General features: G+C 38.0%; 1 protein-coding gene across 9 annotated transcripts in view; it reads right to left on the bottom strand.

Annotated features, from left to right (window-relative positions):
• Nucleotides 1–17,979, bottom strand: part of slmapa (sarcolemma associated protein a) — a 67,452-nt gene extending 49,473 nt beyond the window's left edge. For 5 of the 9 annotated variants that reach the window (XM_042406233.1, XM_042406234.1, XM_042406236.1 and 2 more), the window contains exon 1: nucleotides 16,157–17,977. In XM_042406233.1, coding sequence (XP_042262167.1) covers nucleotides 16,157–16,354 — 198 coding nt within the window. In that variant the 5' untranslated portion in view covers nucleotides 16,355–17,977. Of the gene's footprint in view, nucleotides 1–16,156 lie in introns of all 9 variants that reach the window. The other 4 variants (XM_042406229.1, XM_042406232.1, XM_042406231.1 and 1 more) reach the window with 2 other exon arrangements.
• Nucleotides 17,980–23,995: the final 6,016 nt, after the last annotated feature.

Raw genomic sequence — 23,995 nt, 5'->3', positions numbered from 1 at the left:
GGTGACAGTAATAAAAGCGCCAATGTGTTGATGTTGGATGGTCCTGATCTTTGCATCTATAACCACTTACATGTGATGTGTGCGTTTTTGATTAAGTGATGTCATTTAGTCCTCCTCTGTGCTTGGAGTGTTGATATGATGTTGAGTGATAATAACATAGATTTATATTTCTAACCACATTAGTGGCAGGCCAGTTATTTTACATGCACAGCGTTGGAGCTTTTATGTGCAGTAAACACATTTACAGTTTTGAGGGATCCAAATCATGATTCTAGGTTTATTTTTCTTGCTACCAATCATACATTAATAGCAAAAAAAACTTGTTTAGAACAGTATTATGGAACATCATCATCATCGGTTACAAAAAGCTTTAATCAAGTTCATCTTTGAAGAGTCATGAACCTCTTAAGAATGTTCTACATCTTGTATTTCCACATAATCTAAATCTGGTACATATTTGTGTCCTTTCCACCTGCTGGGAACATGTCAGAACAGCTCTGCAGCTTTCCTACATATAGAGATAGTTATAGGAAGTAGAACCAAACATCTGTCACTCTTTGAATCTTCAGCCAGATAGGACAGATCTCTTACTGCGAGGGTCTTGATAAATATATTCCCGTGTTCCCTGAACTCTCATAGCCATGTTAAAAAACGATGAAGCAACTATGTAAAACCAAAAAAAAGGAAGAAAGAAGACACTGAGGCTCAAATAGATAGTAGTAATAGAAAAGTAGATACATACTGCATATGGACAAAATACTGATGTACCTCCAAAAAAAATATCACCCTCAGTATCACCCGTATTACCTGAACTATCCACCATTTAACAAGTCTGAAAATATCTGTTTGCTGTTTGCATTATGTGTGGTTTTATGTAGTTTGTAAAAAGTAAATCATTTATTTTGAAGATTAAAATTGAAGAAGCCTTATTACATTATTATAATTATTTTTTGGCTTAGTTTGTTAGCTAAAAAACATGTTGATGTTATAAATAGCAGCAAAAGGGGAAGCAAACAATAAAGCAGCAGGAATCAGGTAAACAGAAACTGTGGGAAAAGTACTGGTATAGTACAGATAACATACTACAGGAATACTGGAGAGTATTGTAGTACAATATAGAATATAATCTATAAGTGTACAGATCAAAGAGCAACTAAGTTAAAATAAGAAGTCACTGCCCCAGAGGTCAAGTGGAAGATCAAACGGCAAACAAAGAAGAAGCCGTTAACAGTTAGTGACAGTAAAAACATGAAGAGGCTCCTTCATGGGGCTGCAGGTCAAAGGATTGGTCACAACACAGGACTGGAACTAAGGCGTGAGATTTTCTCCTTATTTTAATATTAAATGAATCAGCCACACTGATGGAAGTGAGCCATGGCTGGTATGATAAATCTGTTATATTAACACTGTTGCTGAGCAGAGAAAAAGAGGAACAGCAGGCTACAAAAAGACGACGACACCAAATGACTTTTCGATCACGGACTCCATCACGTTGCAGTTTTCTTCCATCTGTTTAAATAAATGTCCTGTTAGCTTTCACACAGAGGTTTCTTTTCTGAAAAGTTCCATCTCGACCGTTCAAACATAATGGAACAGTTTTGGATAGTGCCACAGTGCTCACGTGATATTTGGCAACTTCTACATGAGAGGTTATGTATGATGCACATGGTGAAAATTGTTTAGTACAACGTGCTGCTAAGCTGTCTTGTTATTTCATCCTTGGCATGGAGGGAGAGTATAATGCGCATAAACATATATTTAAATATTTGACCTCCTCAACATTTCTAAACATAGAAACACTGGAGTCTCCCAGAAAATACAACAATCCTTTAAGTTTATGCTCATGGCCACCAGTTTTAATTATTTCCACTTCTTTACACCTTATTTCAGTCTGTTGGAAATGTGAGTTTTTGATCCTGACTGTGGTGCAGAGTGTCACTGCTATGCTGAACTTGATACCTACACATGCTGAGCTAGAGGCAGGTTTCATAACTTGTTCATACATGATGCAAGTCGATAGAAGTAATATTTTTCAGACTGGAGTTAAGTCCGTCTACTCTACAGGTCACCAAGCATTATTTGGAGTTATATTCGACGCATGTGATTGGCTGCTAAATCAGTTAAAGTATCCTGGGAAAATTAGAAAAGATTAACATACCAATAACAGCTGAACATTATCCAGCCTGGTAAGATAAGTTGTTGTTGTCATAAAGCCAGAAAAACAAAGAAATTAGCCGTTCACGTTGACCAGAATAAACTCCAGCAGACAGGTGAACCGGTTTGTTCTGTCTGGTGATGCAACTCGTACAGAGTCTTCAGCTTTTCAACACTTCCTCAGACAAAAAGGAGGATGCTGTCGACACCGTCTGCCTCTGAGAGCTTAACGTTTAGAAGTCACCACGAGCCACCGCAACACATGATGCTAAATCCTGACATGTGGCTAATAAGTTTAGGTTATCTGGATGAATTACAGCAAAGAGACACTGTTTCACAAAGCTATTCTTGAGATGTAAGTCTCCTGTTGAAGTTACCTCCTTAGTAATCAGACTACAGAACAGGAAGAAGATGACGTTTTCAACAAATTATACTGCCTGGACTCAAAAACTCATTTAATACATGGTATTATAAAAATGTAAAGCTGGAGTGTGGAACTTTTGTCACACAACCCCCGCGAAATGACTCCTTTCCATATCAGAATTTGATCCATTCACCGCACAAATTAAATGATTTTATCTCAATTCAAGTTAGCAGAGGGCTAACTGGAAGTCTCTGGTGTGTATGCTCCGCCCATGGAGCGTGTGCAGTATCATCCAGCCGGGAATGTCAAACCTGACACCAGATATAAAAACTCTGTATACTGTGAAAAACAGAGAGATTTACCTGGTGGTGATGGGCTCAATCAGCATTGTGTGAACTTGTTTGGCAAGGGCTTGAATGTAACATTCAGGTTTAAGTATGACATGACACAGTAGTGCTTAGGTGATTGATCTTGTTGGCATCGACTGACATATAAAGTATCATTAAAAAGTAACTACGACAAAAATGTTTGCCTCCAAGCATTTTCACATGAGGACCACAAGTAATTTAAGGAATACAGTATCTTATTTGAAAATAAGCCTAATAAAACTAAGCAGAACAAGGAAATCCTCCATGTAGGCTGCTTGGTAGAAAAGCTTCCTCCTGCTACTTACAAGTAGATATCTGCTCAGATTCCTTAAAAGACAAAAAACGTTATCTATAAAGAAGACGGGTTTGATTTGGTTTTAAAACAGCATAAAACTTAGCAAAAAACAAGATTCATGACACAGCAGAGAGGGAAACATTCCAGAAAAAGACTTTACGACATTCATTGGATTCCTTTACTGAGAGTGAAAAACTTTTGGGCTGCGTCAAATGATTATTTTCATCATCAATTGCTTTTTTGATTAATTGTTCAGTTAAAAATGTAAATGTTATGTAAATGATACGTTTTAAGCGCTCGAGGTGACTTTACGTTTTGTCAGTCCAGCAGTCCAAAATCCAACAATATTCAGTTTAGAAAAAGACAAACAGAAAGCAAATCCTCACATTTCAGAAGCTTTAACCACATAATGATTGACATTTTTGCTTTATTAATGACTTAAATCCATTATCACAATTATGAGGATGATTTTCTGTGTATCGACTAATCAATTGCATATTTGACAGTAAAAAAATCGATGATATTTTGTTTACAAGTTTTGTCTTATGAGCTACTGGTTCAAGTAGATAATCCATACTGGAAGACAAGAGTTAGTGAATACCATGTGCACTCCCTCGCTGTCTTCCCCCTGACTTCCATTTAGACCTCTAGTGACAGAGCTGAAAATAGGCAGCTGGAATCTGTAGCCGACACAAATGCACACACACACACACACGCACACACTAACACTCACCTTTCAAGGAAACACACACACACACACACACACACACACACACACACACACACTCTGCTGCAGTAATATGTTCACATGCTAACTGATAAAACCCTCTTTCTATTTGCCAGTTGCAGCAACCCGTCTCTTCTAGATATGGTGGCAGGAGTCCAGGTTTAGTCAACTGGTACTTTGCACAGACACACACCGCGATCAACAAACTCTGCCCTGCCTTCTTCTCCATCTACAGCCTCTTACAGACATGCACTACACCCTGGAAATACTCTGTAGGTTTTGCATGTCAGCATCACATCTGAACAGCATCCCAAGTTAACTTTCAGTAAAAATAGTCTGTCTACTTACATCCTGTCAAAGTTTCTCTCCCTATATAGCCATACAAAAAAAACCATTTTGTTATTGCAGATTTAAGAGTTAATGCCTTCACGAGCTGCAAGAGAAAGTTTAGTTGCCGACTGTCAACTTAGTTGGTCAACTATAGTTATTTCATGTTAATACTGTGTGTTGGACGAACTACAAATGAAAAGTGGTTGAAAAAAGGTTTTTACTAAAGTATGAAAACATCACTCTGTATCACTTTGTGGTCTGGAAAGATACACTAGAAAATGGACTGCCAGGCTTTATCTACATTGTCTCATTTAACACTATGTCAGAATCAGGTTTAAAGGCAAGTAACTAGTATGCACATCCAAGGAATTGCCTTAGTGTTGTGGTGCATAACAATCAAAATATAAATTGAGAGAATACAAGTATCTATAACTTGTATTCTATCTATACAAGTAAGATAAAAAAAAGTACCACAAGTCAAATAGAATATAAAATAAAAATTTACAATGAAAAATATGTAAAATATTTTCTGAACTGAAAAGTGCTGTTAAGGTTTAAAATGAAGATGGATATATATACATATGGATATATATACATACACACACATATATATATATTGACCTTGAATGTACAAATGATCATGGTGCAAACATGTAGAGCAGCTGCTGCAGTCTATTAGTTGCCAGCTATCACCAACTATTTCAATAATCACTTTGAAATCATTCTTTAAACCTGCAGTGCAGAACTTTTACATCTAAATGAAGGTCGGTTACATTCAATCCCTTACTAAACCAGTTCACACAATGCTGAGTAAGTCTGTCACCGCCAGACAAATCTCTCTGTATTTCACAGTATGCAGAGTTTTTAAATCTGGTGTGGGGTTTGACATTCCTGCGCTGGCCGGATGAATGCATACTGTCCATGCTCTATGGGCAGAGCATACACAACAAAGACTTCCGCCAGCCGAGCCGCCTCACTTCCAGTTAGCTCTCTGCTTACTTGAATGGGGTTAAAAATCATTTAATGGCGCAGCTCTTCTTGACTTTCCAAGTGTTATCGGACCAAATGGATCAAATTCTGATGAATTTGAATTCTGAGTTAAATGAGTCATTTCGCTAGAATTGTGTGGTGCTCATAACAGTCACCATGCAGCGACAGAGTAGGCTAAGGCGGGTCCTATGACGTAAGCATGTGTCAACACTGTTTTTGTAATTATTCTCACTGCCAGAAGTCCTGCACTCCAGCTTTAAAACAAAAATGTCCAAATTCTCTGGTTGCAGCTCATCAAATGTGAATATGTTCTCGTTTCTATGATAGTAAAGTGAATATCTTTGGGTTGTGACATCACCTTGGGCTTCGGGAAACAGTGACTGACATTTTGCACTGTTTTCTGACATATTATGAACCAAACAACTAACTTATTAATCAAGAAAATAATTGACAGATTAATCAATAATGAAAATAACCGTTAGTTGCAGCCCTACAAACGTGCAAACATTAATACAGAATTGCATTACAGAATTTGGTTCACAGATGAGTAAATAAGATTTTAGAATAACGTAACATCAGCATGTGGCCAACCAATACATTGCTGGGGTAATTTATAGAAAATAATAGCAATTGCAATATGGGTCAGAAAATCTTCTAATCACTCATACTTAACATTGTCAATGCTGCATTGTTGCTTGTAATATTTGTGATGCGTTAGCAAAAAGATTAAAAATAAACTGATGTAAATGAGCTGACTGTCTTTTTTTTGCGTTGTCTGTGCTAGCTTCTTGACTGCATATCAGTAGATCTCATTTCTAAGGCTTCATTGTGGTGTCCTGCTGCAGTATCTGGACGCAGTATTCTATCACTGAACACACACATGCACAATGCCAGAGCCGAGACTGCCAGCCTGCCTTTCCTGCCAACAGTGTCTTATTCCTTCACACTCACACGCAGATATAAAAGAGAGTTACAGAGCTGTGTCCTGTCTGTGTAACAGCGTTCCTGTGCTGTGTTGGTATTCAGATTTGAGGCCATTACCATGCCATGGAATACTGATACCAGACAACAGCTCTGCTGTCAACACTGCTCTCCACTGGCTGCCTGATTGACTGAATGATTAGCTCTCCGGTTGTCTTTACCACAAACCAACTACCCTCCAGAGCAAAAACAGACTTGAGAGGCTGGTGAATGATGCTGTATTAAAACCATGCGCTAACTGGTTATCTCCCTGGATAGCTATATTCTGAGCGTGGCTTGGTCTCGCAGTGATGATAGCACTCTGTTGCAGTGAGGCAGTAGCGGTGAAGATGTATTTTTTTGAAGTGGCGGCTTGGGATGGAAGTGTATTTTAATTGTCAATGTTTTCATGTAAGCGAATGTATTCAAAAGGTTTTAGGACTGAATCTACTCCAAAAACACCCAGGCATGACAGCTACAGAAGTGGCCATTCTAGTTATGAAGCTGTAAGCCTATCTGTTCATAATCAGTTAGTTTGTGCGCACTGATGCTGACTGTTATGGGGCACTTGTAGTCGAGCAGTAACACTAAAGGTACAGGGAGTGAAGAATCTATTCTCCATTTCAGAGTATATCTGGTCCCACCTGAGGCCTGCAGCGATCTAATGACTCATCTACTGTAGAGAGAGAGAGAGAGAGCGTGTGTGTGCGGGTGTGTTTGTGTGTGTCCTCATTACAACTTACCAACTAGACTGGCAATAACATAATTTTTTCCCCCGCACAAACAACATCTGATGTACATCTACATGAGGAAACATCCCGGGGGAAAAAGACTGTGACCAGACTGTGACACCGAGGTCTCTTGTTAAGTTTCTCCTCAGGGTGATGCAAGTGAAAAGGACGGGTTACAAATATCAGAAGGTTTATCCTCCGACATTCAAATGTTAATATGCTAACTTGAAGCTTGTAATGCTAATGTGTGTTTACATATTTCTTTGCATGTTCCAGTCTAACAAATGGACCAAACAACCAGCATTTGCATCCCTAAAGCCACATATAGAAGAAGGCTTAAGAAGCAATCGAGCTGTTACTAAAAAAAAGAAAAAAAAAATAGTTTGAACAAACAAGAACCAATTCGTCTGTGCCCCAAACCATTACTGTAAAAATAACTTAATACTCCACTTACTCCAACATGCGGAACAATAATTCTAGAGCGCGAGTTCCACCCGGGACGTTTTAGCAGTACACCACGTAGCTGTAGCATGCTACATGGATGTACATTAGCCGGCTTAGCCAAGGTAGCCTGGTTACCCCGTAATGTCGCTGCCATCAGAGTGACAAACCAGAGACCCATAACACTGACCAACAAGTGGCCGCATCCAGCTTTGAGCACCATCTGGTCCGGCTCATGATCATCCAAAACAGGTAAAAGAAACAACGGTTAAGGTTAGAAACACCGATATGATATATCCAGACTCAATGAGGAATAACGTTTTGTAAATAAGCTTCAGTAAAAAATATATAACGCAGCTCACTTTGTCTTTGCTACCCTGCTGGTCTTAAACACACCGCGAGTAGCTCAGCTCACTGGAAACTCATTGGACGAGACGCATGCAATGCAATCTGGTTGTTGTAGGATTCCCCCTTAAGAGCAGTATGGGGAATCCACAGCCTTTTTCTCAGTTTTCTCTAGTCATAGGGCACCAGTTTTTTTCCTTTAAGTTAATGTAAACCAATGATATGAGTCATAGTTTTACTTATTTGGAATTACAACTGTTGTCATGGATATTTTCAAAGGTTCAGTATCAGCAGACAATAGCTAATGTCCTCATTAAAAGACATATTTTTGAGATTGTGAAATCAGATAATAACATGTTCCAAACCAACACCAGCCAGGCATCAAAAGCACAAGTATATAAAATGACATGGTTTGTCTTGCCACCTGGCAGGAGGGATATTCACTCTGTGGTGCCCAGCACAGGTTTCTACTTGCTGACTCGTAGTTATACCTGTTTAAACCGTGAGGCTTCAAGCTGATAACACTCTTAAACCATTCATTCATAGTTCAATTACAGTCTGGGGTTCCCCTGCATTCTTTTCACTTCTTAACTCTAAATCCTCCACAGAAGGCTGACCAAATGTGACAAAGTGTTGCAGATCCTGATGTGGGTGGAGGTACTGCATGGGGGCATACAGGCCGCCAGCAGGGAAACATGTAGGACAAAAGAGGACAAATTTAGCTCTAACATCATATCACACATAGCTGCAAAACAACAGCACTGATGCAGCAGTATGTACACTGGCTAGCAGAGTATTTATGAAGCAGGAAGGCAGACGATTCAACATTTTACCGTCCAACTAGCAGATGCTAACCTTTCAGTATAAACAAACTCAGCCACATGCTTCACCAAAGCCAGAATTTGACCAGCAGCCTGTATTAGTTGATATTCTTTACTTTTTACTTTATTTTTTTTTCATGTAATACTTCTACTTTACTTTAAAACTGGCTGTAGTGTGGACACCAAAAAATCTGTTGTTTTTACAGATTAGTGTCAGGGCTCTGTAGGAGTTACCAGGCGTAGTTTTGATGTGTTACAACTACGTCCCCCAGTAGGATAAACCTGGTCTGATCTGGTCAGCTGGCACGTGTTAGGGTTCAGTGTACACATTCACTGGATGAATGAATGACTGGCTGGCTGGCTGGATAGCTCTAAGTGATACAGCTGCGTTACAGAGACCTCCACTGTGAGTCCTAAATCTGGTTTAATCTGGTATGTATCTGTCTGAGCACACCACTGAGTGACTGACAGGCTGTATAGTGATTTCTGGTTTAAGGACAGTTACTGACAGCTACATAGCCGTCCTGTCTTAAGTGTAAACGCGCTTCTTAGGTAGCATTTCAAGGTGGGATGTGGACATTTTCCAAGTATTATAATAGGCAAATCAGACATATTTGACTGGTCATAACAGGAACCAATGATGGCTCAGTTCCATTAAGTGTCCCAGTGAGTCATGCTAGGGAGCAGTCATGCACAACACCATGGCCTTGAAACTGATAAACGTGAATGGAATGAAGCCTTTATTCATGTTATCATTTCCACATGCTGTTTTCCTGCTATGACATGTCAATCCTCTGCTTTGAAAAAGATCTATCAAGGCTGGGTTTCATTTATAATGCGAGTTTCTGTGCAGATAGCGAAAAGACATTTTTCTTTCAATACCTTTCTGAAAGTAATGGAAATGTTTTTCCACAAAAGTCTTGTTTCGCCTTCAACAAAGCTCTCAAATGGTAAAGTTCAAGTCTGGTGTCATTCTATATATTTTTTTATTGTCAACAAATCCATAAAAAGAACAAAATCAACTGTGCATTAGTCCACCTCACAATACTTCCCTAATCTTGTCTGTGGAACTCAGCCCCAAACCCACTGGTTCATATTGATGACGAAGATCTTTAAAAACAGCTCACAAATGTATAATTTCAGTTTTTTAAAAAGAGTCAGTAATTTCCCAAAAACAGCTGGGCACTACGGCTGCAACTAACTAGTATCTTTATTATCAATTAATCTGTTGATTATTTTCTCGAATAATCGATTAGTTGTTTGGTCCAGAAAATGGTGAAAAACGACAATCACTGTTTCCGACAGTACAAGGTGACATCTTCAAATGTTTTGTTCTGACCAACAGTCCACAACCCAAAGATATTTACTTCACCATCACAGAGGACTAAAGAAACCAGAAAATATTCACATTTGAGAAGCTGGAATCAGAGAAATAATAATAATAATAATAAATAATAGTTGGAAACTAATTGATTAATCGACTAGTCGTTGCAGCACTCCAGAGCACTGTAGTTTTTAAGATTAAGATTAGCCTTTATTGTCTCCCTTGGGTAATTGAGAGAACACAGGTGACAAAGCAGCACACACAGCCTCTCCTTATACACACACAACATACCCATATACATGTACAATCAAACTACAGTTAACATGCAATATCACACACAATTCCATATACACAAGAACACACACATCAAGAATACTGCACGATGCCCTACAAGATACCACACATTCCCCCCCAATAATCCTCCCCCACCTCATCTCTTACTGTTCAGTAGTTTGACTGATAGTGAAACTAAGGAAAATTTATACCCATTCAATATACAGTTTGGTGACCTGTACCTTCTGCCCGAAGGCATCGGCTCGTACTCTTTGTGAAGGATGTGGTTTGGGTCACAGGTGATTTGAAGGCCCTGCTTCCTCGCTGTCTCCTCGAATATCTCCCGGAGAGGAGACGGGGGCAGCATGCCAACTATTTTCCCAGCCCTTCTGATAAGGTTTTGGAGTTGTGATTTGAGTTTAACGAACAGGTTACCGAACCATGTTGTGCTGCCATAACGAATAATAGATTCATAGCTGCCCTGTAGAACCATAACGTAATGCTTTTACCAACTCGGACACTGAGCCTTCACAGAAAATGCAGACGCTGACTGCAAAAATACTCCTCTTGATGAGCCCATTGTAACTGAGAATCAAAGTGAATACCTAAGTACTCGTATGGTGTTACCTGCTCAACTCTATCCCCGTTGATTAAAACTAGGCTGTGATCACCAACAGACCTGGGATCGAAGACCATTTCTTTAGTCTTTTTGATGTTTAACATCAGGGTTGTCCCCTCACACCACTGAGCAACCTCTTCCATCTCTGACTTATACATAGCAATGTCTGAATCTTTTGTGAGTAAACCAGAGTATGGCTGTAGCTCCAGTACTTATAATCTGTATGTCTGAGAGAGTTGAGTTGACTTTCACCTGCTGTTGTCTTCCTATGAGAGGTAGCACCCATGTATCTCAGTGTTCACAGATTTGCCTTTGTTTAAGCCATAGTTTTGCCTTAGTATTAAAAGCTTTAAAAATCAGTTAATGTTTTTATTTCTGATGGCAGGGTATTCCAAATCTGTGGGCCTTTAACTGGAAAAGAGGATTGACCGAATGTTGTTTTGCCTTTCTTTGGTTTACAGTCTCCACTAATTGCTCCCTCCATAGCGGCTCCTTTGCTATTATATTTTAAAATCATTTGACTGACTGGTTCTGGGGCAAGGCCATTCACACACTTAAAAATTGGTTTCATAAATGAGAGATTTATAAAAAATCTCAAAAGGTTAATAAATTAGACTTTTTCTGAATGTTACAATATTGTGCAACAGTGTTATTCACTGATGTGTATTTTTAACATTTTAATAGTTTTTGTCAGTATTTATGACAGTCAGTACCAAGACAGTACAGATGTCTGATACCCAGCCCTACTTATAATCAGGCAGGACATGTGCAAAACCCCCCCTGAAATGTTTGGGGGTCATTTTGAAGGATGAGTTCTTTGCATTCAACAGCTCCGTGTTGAGTGCATTGGCCCCAAAATAAACTTAAGACTGTGAAAAACATCTTGTACTCAGCATTTTCAATATTTTGAGCCACGACTGTAACATGGTAATATATCTTTTGTATTGTTTCATGGAATGTAAACAAACTTCATCGGGGCTTGACGTAGTTGCTGTAGCAGTAATGATAAATTACAGACAGAAAACTATTAAATATATACCAGATAAACACAACGTCTTTGATCACATTTCAATCTGGGTACAGTTTTTCAAAGTTACGGAGGAAAGACGTAACAACCATCAATGACTGAGCGTGGACAACTCAACTTGACTGCCGGGGGCTGTTTGTCTGAGAAACACTCTGACTGGTCCTCTCATAGGAATGCGGGCTGTCTGATTGGCTGTCTGCTTGTCTTTATCTCCGCTTCTCAAACACAGCGCTTCCCAAACTGAGGTCCCAGGACCTCCGGGGTTAAGAGAGAAGCAGCTGGGTCTGATCTGACCTTTCAATGATGGCTGCTGCTTAAATAAGAACACAGTTCATTATTTCTTTTTTTCTAAGAGCCCTTCAGATATTCATCCCACCAGCTGTGTTCATGTCAATTAGTTCATCCTTCCTTCACAGAAGTCAGTGTCAAGGCAACAGTCCCAGCAGGACTCTATGACATCAGCAGGCTACAATACATAACGTGTAATCACAGTGTTACAGTTCTCAGTCCTTAATCACATTTACGTCTGGCTGCAAAACAATTAAACTGACTGAACGACAACTGAACATGTTCAGTGATCTAAAACATCAGGTTTTGCTGTCAGTCATACAGAATCAAAGTGTAAGGGATCTCTGTGAGTCTCTTCCAGTCTTACAGTAGGACAGAAGACCCTGCTCTGATGTGCAGAATGATCACATCAATAATACAGCAATGTGCCGGATCACTGAGCCGACTGATTGGTTCATCAATCACAGAGCGCGTCCAACCATACCTGTTTCTTTTTCAGTGCACACTTATCTCGCACAGACAAGATTGAGGCAAAGGCTGCAGAGCATCAAAGCCATCAGAAAGACAATGTTACGATATGTACAGTAAAACATATTTACACCCGTTCTCGTCTTACCTTATTCTACTTTTGCTTGCTAAATGAACAGCGGGATGTCGCCGCACACGCTCTCGGTCACGACGCAGAACGGTTCAGGTGAAAGCAACAAACTTGCATCCAACTGTTTCAACATGGTATTAGAGCAAAGTGAAACTGTCGGCTGTTTTTTTTTAACAAACTTAAAACTGCAGACTCATGTGACAAACAATGTTCTTACTGCAAGAGGAACCTACAGTTGTGAGATATTGGTTAAGCAAGCCAGGTCTTCGTGTGTGTGTGTGTGTGTGTGTGTGTGTGTGTGTGTGTGTGTGTGTGTGTGTGTGTGTGTGTGTGTGTGAGAAAAGAGTGAGAGAGCGCGCGAATACTGAGCCATTGCCCTTTTTAGTCTTTCTCTAATGTCCATAACTTGAATGCAGTGTATTTTGTATTTGCATTATTTTATTTTATTGATATGCACTCACCCTGTGTCCTAATTGTACACTAAAGACAAATTCTACCCACGTTATGTAGTACTTCAACACTGTGAAAATTAAATTTAAGTGTAAAAAGAGCCTGAAGCATACTGATTTTTTCAGGCCAATATCAATATACCAAGAGTAAAACAAGAATAATAATGCTATACTGGCTTAGGCTTATGTTCTATTTTTTTTTAAAAACACGACGGTAAAGTTTGAACAGTAAACTTAACTGAAAATAAATTATAAATAATTATGAATATGAAGAAATACTGGACATATTTTACTGAAACATTATTTTATATCTGCCAACATGCTGTATACACCTCTACCAATAGATCTTTTCACTGCAGACATGTTGACATGTCATAGCAGGAAAAGCACAGATGCAAACAATATAATTCATAAAGGTTGAATCCTATTTAGTTTTTCAAAATTCATGACCCTGGTATAGTATATGATGATTTACCATTATGGCTTACCTGGACACTTTAATGGAACTGAGCCATCGTTACTGTTATTAGTTCTATTTGGGCTTTTCCTGCTACGACAAGTTAAAATGTCTGCTGTGACACCTGTGATAAGTTAATATCAACCGATACGGTCAGCCTGCCAATGTATCGATTGGGCTTTACTTAAAAATGGCAGCATATGTTACAAAAATCCCTTTATTTCTTGATGAGAAAATTTTGATTTGAAATGACTGTTGATAGAGACTACTGTCACATATGAGATGTTTAACAGGAATGGAGGCGCTATTCCCAACAAGCAATTATAATTTTTTTATAATTTTTAAAGTCTCCTAACCTGTTTTAGGTTGATAATGTATGGAAGCAAGAAGCTGCCAAAGATAGGCACCAAGAAAATGTAATATGTTTCCTATTGACTAAAAGCAGGTGTTACAAAAGGGAATCGTCTTGTGTTTGGGCCAACAGAGTTCATATTATATATTTATTCAACTTCTGGTGAAATCTGTTCTTGTATGATCAAACTACTTTAGCATTGAAAATCACTTATGGCCGGTCAGTGACCAGGTTCATTATTTTGAAAGTTGATTAACTATGTTTATCAGCACAATAAAAAAGTACCAGTACAGTCCTTTTCTGGACCATAAAAGCTGTTAATAAATCAGTACTAATAATAACTGATCCTCCATTTGATCCATTTCAATACAGGATATATTGGTGACTTGCAAGTGCCAAAAAATCAGTCTGTGTCGGTATGTGTGCATGTTGGTTGGACCGAGTTTGTGTGTGTATATATCCCTGAACAGAGGAAAGGATGACGCTACTGTCGTTATAAATAGCTTATGCTGTGTGCACACACAAACGCACACAGGGTATTTCAAAGTCCCTGCATGCCACATAGCTGGGTAATCCCATGGCTGTCTCAGCCTGTTTGACCTGTTCTACAGAGAAACTACAGATACACTAAAGCCACACAATGACAGATGCTACGACGCACAGATTTGATCCGTCTGCTTCAGATCTCAGACCTGTGGATTTTAAGGAAATAACAGGTTGGATTCCCAGATAAGGATTAAAGCTAGTCTTACACCGGACTTCGCACATTTCTCAATGGATAGCATTGAGTTTTGCTGTATTCCAGGACTAAATTAAATCCAGTCTGCAACTGTTTTCTTAATGATGCTCTCTTCATTTATATAAAAAAAATCTCGACAAGAAAATGAGTTTAGTCTTCAACTTTTACAAATCATAAAAATTACTTAGATATTTCACAAAAGATTAACTGTATAAAAGGAAGATATTGGTGCTGAAACGATTCTGAATTGTCTGTCGACTGACAGGATATTAATGAGAAATTATTTTCATAACTTATTCATTATTTTAATATGCAGAACATTTGATGGTTCCAGCTTTTCAAATGTGACATGTTGATTTTCTCGGCGTGATGAGTTTTGATTTTCTGTTTTAGCGGAAAAGCGGGGTGAGCTTGTGTTTTTGCCCCAAGTGTTCCTAAAGAGGACGACTTTGTTTTGAAGCTATTTGTGAAATGAAATGATGCAGATGAAGAAAACATGTTTCATGAATCAGAACATAAATAAGTAACAAAATAAGATCCTGTACTTGCAATAAATGGGAGCAAAATGTGCAATAACAAAATGAAAGTCCACACAACGTTACATTTACAATACCTTTAACTTTGGATCTTTATGTATAAAATCTGTGAAAACGTCTTACAGACAACATATATTGGTTTCAGAATACCTCATATTTAATATGATTTATATCCTAACCTTCACTGTTGTTTACGTAGAGTAGAAACACAAAACAAGTGTCAGGATCTAAACAGGTTCTGAAAGGCTGAAAGTTAAATTTACCTGCACAATTAAAGGCAGAGTTTGCACACATAAATCATGTGACTCAGGTGTCTTGTCAACTGGGTTTTGATAGAACATCTCCAATCAGGATAGACTTTTTGGTCGAGGGTGGAGCATAAATCCAGAACCAATCCAGACATTATTTTGTTCTGCTAATTTTTCTTCCCGTTTTCCTAGCATGAGAAACACCATATGTGTTTTACTACCCATAATCCCTTGAGTTTTGGGAACATTTCCTGTGCTCAATTGGGATTATGTATTACCTTCCAAGTACAGTGTTGGATTTGTCTACAAAAGGCAACACTCCAGAGTTTGACGTATCTCTCCAAACATGCATCAATGTGAACGCACCCTTAAACAAACTGAATCTGTTCAGGACTAATCAGAGTTCACATTCGGGAGAAAGTCTTGCTCCAGGGTGTTGTTGTGTGAAAGAATATGTGTTTATGATAGGACTAGTTGTAATATAAATATTCCTCTGAATCATTCTGAGGTGGACATTTGTGAGGCTATTGTAGAGGCTAGCCTGCTGCAGCATTTTGGATAATTGGTCCCCATTATTATTCAGTTATGACTTTAAATCAAAACATATTCATTAGAAAGGGTGAGAAGATTCACACCAAATTCATTTGAAATCACGGAGGACAGTCAATCCTAGGAGAAACAGTAATCAAATGTCAGTTTGTCATTATCATCTTGTCTTACCTTGCCGGTCTTGTGGTCGAACCAAACCAGGGCATGATTCCTGGACAGGACCTTGCAATCGAAGGTGGCATTGTTCTGGGCAGGGCGGCACCGAGCCACAGACCTGCCGATCTTGACTGGCTCATCCAGGTACACATGCCGCTCCTGGAATGGATGCGAGTTGGGTCGGCAGGCGAACACGGCCAGCGCTGAAGGCATTGATTTTGGCTTGAGAGTATTACTCCAACCAGACACGAGGGACAAGTCTTCTTGATCCAGAGTGGCAGGCTTCTGTTGCAATCCCCAATGAATAATCTACAATATCTATGGCCTGTATGTAGGCAGGGTTGTTAGTCTTCCAAGCTTCTAGGCACTAACTAATAAACATTGTCCACTGTACACAGCCCGGGCTGCACCACTTTCCCACTTTGATTCAACAAGACTCTCCTGTGTTTGAAAAAAATGAAAATAAAAAACAAACTGACAGGTATAAAAAAGACAAGACATTCCCTTCACTCACTGTCCACCAAAGCTACATAACGACACTTATATCTGACAGCAGGCACTATGTACAGACCAAGGTGCCATGTGTCAAGACATACATGACTGAGTATAGCACGGACAGTCTGGCAAACAGCCTCCCACGTCCATCAAACTACTCCAGCACTGAAACAGGCGATTGAGCCCAGTCAGCCACCAGACTTTATCTTTAGCCCGCACCCCCCAAGATAGTAACAGTTCAAGTCAATAATTGTGAGTGCTGTTCAAATTAGTTACCAATCCAGGAAACTATCAATATAATGACTATCGAAAGCAAATTATTGCGCCCTTTCTTGCAGTGTTTAGTCTTGTCTTGCAGCGAGCTAACATCGGAGCACACACCCCAATGTGCAACACGCCAGTCGGTCTACACACGTTTGGTGTTTAGTAATGTGTTATTATATTCGTCATTTAAAGTCATAATCTGTGTGACCTTGTTGCCCTGATACAGGGAACCTCAGCTAGCTACCTGACGTTACCACTCCCTCCAGAGAACACCTACAAGACCGCTAACGACACCTTAGAAAGACTGAATGCCAGAAATACCCCTGAGTTACAATACGTGAACGGTCAATTAAACTAAAACAGTTCACTCCCCACTCTTCGTCACGGTTAACTAGTTAGTGCGGAGGCTTCAAAACACTCAGCCGGGATGAACTGGGGGATTAGCAGGTCTTCTTGTGCAACTAAAATGCTAATTGGCTAGCTCGCTAGTGGACCAGCTAAGCGCTAACTGCCGGCCAACGATTTCTGGCGTTGTACCAGCAAGCTAGGCTAGGCTAGGCTAGGCTAGGCTAATGAGTGCTTACAAACTTATCATCCAGGTCCTCAAATGTTTTCTCCCCACCCTTCTCAACCAGTTCGCTTACCGAATGGGGACGAAATGCCATCCCTGTCTCCTGGAGCAAATAAAAGCAGCAAGCTAGCCCCGTCTTTTTTTTGGCTACTACGGAGCCCTGCCAGCGGACGTTAGCATGAAGACGGTGCGACTACCTAGCAGCAGCTAGCCGGCTAACTGACAGTCAGGGCAGAAACAGACGCGGAAAAATCAGGGGAGTTTCTTGGCTGCGGGGTTCCTCACGCATCACATCAGCCCGTTTATCTTCCAGGAAAATCCTCGGTACAGGCCACAAGTTGCACTGTCGTCGTCTATCTCAGTCCAGGTCGTGTTTGCCGTGGTGGTTTGAACTTATTGCGATCGCCTTCCAGCAGTTTTCTGGAAGGAATCTACAAGAAGTTGTCCTCCTCCGCAAGTCCCGGCCGCCATACTGTAACTAGAGAGCAGGCAGGCGGGGTGCGTTCACTGCCCGAATCACATCCACTCCGCTCACCGCTGAGCTCATTACATCTGACTAATAATACAGTCTTAATTTTGGTTTATCATATATGCGATGGATTGTTTTCTTAAAATGGAGACTGAGACTGCACCTGCAAATTTTTACGTTATACATATTTATTTTAGTTTAAATATCACCTCCAGGCTTGTTTTGAGATGTATGTAAATCAGAATCATCTTTATTGGCCAATTACGTTTACACACGCAAGGAATCTGACTGGTTTAGTAGCTCCCAATGTACTTGCACAAAATAACAACACAGCAATCTTCAGAAATATACACTAGGGAATTTACTATATATATATATATATATACAGGTGAAGCTGTGTCTGTGAACTATAAACAGGGTACAAATTGTGCAAAGGTAGTGCTGAGATAAATATTAAATGATAAAAAAGACGTTACTTTATATACATACAGAAGGTGATTATGTACAGTAAAATACTCTACTTTAAATAACAATTTGTGTGTGTGTGTGATATAGTTTTTCAACAAAAAAAGTTAAATTATCTTGTGAAAGTCCTTAAAATGTCATCTCCTCATTTTCCCTCATTAAATTTTCATCTTAAAAGTTGAACTGCTAGTCACGGGATGTCTCCTACTTCTCTGTAAAGTCCATTTGCAGTGTATTTGCACCAGCTTCAAGTTTCCACATTACACTTCTGTAAGTTGAATATCGGACCAGGATTGGCTTCAAACTAGTTGTAATGTCACAAATCAAACTCGTAGGCCCACTTCTCCAAATTGGATTTTCAGTGAGCAAAGAGAAACTTTCCACTTTGAGCAGATGAATGTGAAAACAGCCTTCCAGTGTCAAACTCCGCTCATACATCATTCTGCACCGTGACGCTCAAACATCCAACTGTAGAAACAAGAAGAAAAACACATGTTTGAGTGGAGGGGGACTTTAAAACAGGTTTGGAGGTGATCTTTAAAAGATGGTGTTTTGATTAGGGGAAATGTAACTGATATGGAAAAATATCATACAACAGGCCTCATACAGTAACTGAAAATATATTTATTTGGTCAATATAAAGACTGCCCACTGTTTAATTGAGGATTATATTATCATTAACAACAGGAAATGGAAAACATATGCTTTAGACAATATACTTCTGAAATCTAGTTAAAAAATATTTAGATATATCATAAACATAAAAGCAAAACTACATGTCTGTATTAGAATATTACAGAACATATTATGATTATGATATGTGATTGTGAATAATATAATATATAATATAATATAACCAGAAAAGTCTTATTTTCTCCCAACCAGAACCTGACTCTGTTGGGGTCACAGAGTGGAGATGTCACTACTAGATGGTAGTAAAACAAGACTTTTCTTCATAATTGTTAAAATATTAGCATAGGTATCATTGTGTTTTACTCAAGTGCTATGTATCTAACTTGATTATGGTTGAGTTACATAGGAGTGTATGTTTAAATGGGTTTCCTAACCTACCTTCACCTATGTAACTTACTTACCAGTTTTATGTCACTTTTCTGTAGACAACATTCGTAATACTGTGAATTTCAGTGTCATTATATACATATACATATAACAGAGCACTAATTTGCAATATTTGACATTTCCATTATGAGGTTTTATACAGGTGACTGACTGTGACAGTAGGGTGGGGTGGGGTAAAATGGGAGGAGATCAAATTCTGCTTAGAGGTCAAGAAACGTCTCTGCAGTGTTCCAGTGAACCGACAGCTGAGACCAAATCAATGCTGGACGAGACAGTAGGAGAGTTAAGAATGGGGAGAAATCAAACACCACAAGGCTTATCTGCTGCTCATTTTATTTGATTCAGCAATCATTGAACAAGAGATCTAATAAAGAACATTTATATCAAATGAAATATTAGTTTTTGCCTTTTTCATCCGCCTGAACAAGGTGTTCTCAACCTTTTTTGCCTTTCAGGCTGCACATAGAGTCAGGTCCAGGTTACGAAATCTTGTGGCTCGAAGCTATTATCATCTGAGGCTCCTGTTTGGTCATGTTATAACAAATAAAAAACATTCAAGCCCACAGGAGAACACTGTGAGTGTGCTGCTACTGATTATAGGTGACAAACTAAGAATTATGTTTTTATTACTGTTGTAATATTACATTATAATGTTTATTAGACCACAAAATGATAAATTAGAGACTACTACAATCTGACAATCACAAACAGGGGACTGTTTAGGAAAAGAAAACACCAAAACAATTCATTCTACATGTTGACCCTGCACATAAAAAAAAGGCCGTCAGAGGTGTCACGACCACCCGTATCAACCACGCTAAATCCAGCAACTGAGCCACCAGACTCTTAAACACTACACTGAAGTGCACTATATCTAGTGCACAGGTGAATGAAAGAGTGAGTTTCCCTTATATGGAAGAAATTCTGCTTCACAGTTCATAAATATGTGAAATTATTTAGTATATAAATTAACAATAAAGATTTTTAAATGCATAAACAAGAAAATAATTATAGCTGCAAGCAGCAGAGCAGTGACCGAGCACCAGATATTAAATTAGTCATGAAAAGACAAAAATAAGCCTAAAAATCAGAACTGTAGAAACAAAACTTCACAAACAAAAAAAAAATCAAATAATGTTGATTTCTATGAATCAATGTTTCATTCATTTCTATCATGAAATATTCAAAGATAAATGGATGTGCTCTTCCTGCCAAATGAATGCAATTTCACATATATAGTGTAAATATTGCCCCATTTCTATGAAGGACAACGTTTACAGTAACCTTTATAGCAGAAATGTTTCAGTTATGGGCTCAAATTTTGACTAAATTTGAACTTTTATTTACATTACTTGTCCAAGTCTGAAGACAGTTGACAGAAATTGTGGTGAAACTGGAACTTAAACCCAGTTAAAATGACAGAAATTCAGGTGAGTGAAACAGCAAACTATTGAACTACGATTGATTTACTGATATTATGCACCACAGTTCGAATTTCCCATTTGAGAACATTTGGAAACCTTCATTTGGTCACTATATTGCTTGTATAGTTTTTTTTGTACCTCTACTAATATTGAATTATTGTTGACAACCTGTCACTGATGTAATCACATTTTGGCTGAAGTCCATTTAACACAAGGTGTATTCTTAAAACTGACATGTTTCTAAGGTCATATATAATAGTCCTGCTGAAGGTCTTGGCTGGTCTGAGAGGCCTGAGTGTTGATACAGGATTCATTTTGGGATCAGACTGATTATCAGTCTGTACCAAATATACCAGAGTGAAGGACGCGACAAGGACTGAGGGACTAACACAGAGTGTCAAGATAGAGCTGTAAACTACATCAGCCTGTTGGTTGGTTCTCTTTTTGTCAGAATCAGAAAGTCTTGCAGTTTCGTTGTAACCAGTTCCAGATTTAGGTTCTGGTTGGTCATGGTCACGAGCTAGATCCTGGTTTTAGTCCATGCGGCCCTGCCCAGCTCTCCTGCAGAGCAATGCGAGCAGGGGACCAGCTGTCACTACGCTAACAGTCTGACTAGTTGAGATTTAACAGCATTTGACGGTGTTTAGCTTCTTATCCCAGTTTGACATCATGGTGTCCAGTTGTTCAGCATTTTCTCAAATACTGTGGTTTATTTTAAGTTATTCTGTTTTCTGATCTCACTCTTGTTTTTTATTATCTACTTCAGTTTCATGTGAAGCACTTTGTAATATTGTTACAAGTGTGTTATTATTATTAGTTCAGCACTGAGGATGTTATTTAATGATGCAATAGGAAGCTCTGATGCGCTCAACATGGAATTTTATTCTATTTTTATTCGACTATTTGGCAGCAGGTTTTTAGCTTGTACCAAAGTGATTCCATATTAATGTGATATAATCTAAACATGTATTATATGTAAATATGTATTACTCAGTTACTATATGGACCATGAAGTGAGACTGATTATTGTTGAATTTTCTGTTCATTGTTCATTGTTTATCTATGTATATACTGTATATATTTAGTTATGTGCATTGATCTATATGTATTAATTTCTGCATGAATTATTTTAGTACTTTATGTTAACATTTATTTCGTTATTTTAGCCATAAATTAAATGTAATTTATCTTCTAGGACCAGGGTATAAAAACCAATGGAAAATAAAAACATTGAAACCACACAAACATAGATAATATACAGAATTTGTTTAGTATTACTCAATATTATACTAAGTAAAGTAAGTAAGTGAAAGTTTATTCGTATAGCACCTTTCACAGATACAAAATCACAAAGTGCTTTACATTAATGAAAAATACACTATTAAAGTAATATTAAAAATAGCAATCATAACAAACAGCGCAGGGCTAACAAGTTAAAATCACAGCAACAACAAACCAATGAGGACAGAGACACATAAACGAGTACAAAAGTTCTGAAGCACAGACGAGGAAATAAGCTAATAAAAAACAATAAATAAAGTGGAGAAGCTAATCAGACAGGCTAACCAAAAGCCTGTCTGAATAAAAATGTTCTCAGCTGTTACTATACTTTTAGTTTAGTCTAACCCAGTAATTTTGCAAATATTAGTACATTTACATAAACAAATTAGATTTGTTTGCATACTCAGTTAACGTAAGCTTTGTTTTTGTCTATCTGTTAATGATAGTGTGGATTTGTGACACAACTTGTGCCAACAGGGGGTTGGCTCAAGTTAGTACTGGTCCTTCTGTAAGCACCCCCACTCTGTTTTATCCATCTGCTTGCTAGGTGTTGGAGCTATTAAAGGATTTAGATAAAGCTGATTTACTGCCGTGCTCCTGATTCAGAGTCAGGATGTAATTAAAGAAGTAATTCATTCAGTGATGTGAGTTGTACTCAGAGTTGGGGATGTGAAGGGGAACGACGCTGATCCAGCAGAATATACTGAAGTTGCTGCCAGTGGCAGGTGCCAACATTAAATATCTTTAAATATAACAATTGTTTAAGCCCAAACAGTCATTGACGAAACACAAAGATACTTTATAATAAATATAGATTTCAGAATTGCAACATAACAATTGTCAATAAAAGTTTGACAATTTCGTATTAGTTCTTGTTTCTAATGCTAATCTAATGTAGTTGGACAAAAAACTGTTCTGAATCATGGTCCACTTCCTCACTTTTCGCTTTCTGTGCCAACTCATGGTCTTTATTTATATATCACAATTATGAGTTTTACTAAGTACATAACAAGTCATTGATTTACTGTCTCAAAATTATGACTACATACCTCGTAATTTTGATGAAGAAAGTCTATTTGTAAGTTTTGACTTGAAAATTTTTATTGACTTATCTCAAAATTATGACCAAAAAATTGTGACTAAATCATTATGACAACACTTGTAATCTCATAGTATCAGTTTATTTTTTTCATCGTGAAAAAACAAAAAACTATTAAAATTTGGTCTGATTTCAATTCTCATGTTTTCAAAACCACAAATGTTACTCACTGTTTTAATCTTAAAGATATTGTTTGTTACTATGACATTATGAGTAACAAATCTATAAACTATGTTAACTTTTTTATTTTATTGGGAAAATTCTTTAATCACAAACAGAAGTTCTTAGGTTCCCAACCCTATTTCCCTCTTATCTGATTTTTTAAATAGAGTTTAACTCAATACTTAACTCTCTTGCTCTTACAAATGATAAAAAAGCAACAAGTTCTTAGAATATTACAGAAATATATTTGATGAGACTGATGAGTCTGATGATTTGATGAGGTCAAATTAATTACCCTTTTTTCATGTCTGTCCTTTTAAATATATATATGTATATATTCCTATAATTGTTTAAATTTTAACTTATTTTGAATATTTTTTGTTTCTCATTTCATTGATTTATTTAGTTTTTACCCATTTTATTTTATAAATATTTATATACTGCTTTTTTGTTGTTGTTGTAATCAGCACTCTGTACTTTTTTCTAAACTTTATTGAAAACAGTCAAATTTAAAAAACAGTAACATATAACCAAGTATGAAGAA

The sequence above is a fragment of the Thunnus maccoyii genome, chromosome 3, assembly GCF_910596095.1.
Source record: "Thunnus maccoyii chromosome 3, fThuMac1.1, whole genome shotgun sequence".
NCBI classification, from domain to species: domain Eukaryota; kingdom Metazoa; phylum Chordata; class Actinopteri; order Scombriformes; family Scombridae; genus Thunnus; species Thunnus maccoyii.
Note: the sequence above shows the minus strand (reverse complement) of the source record. Positions and strands in the feature narration are given on the sequence as shown.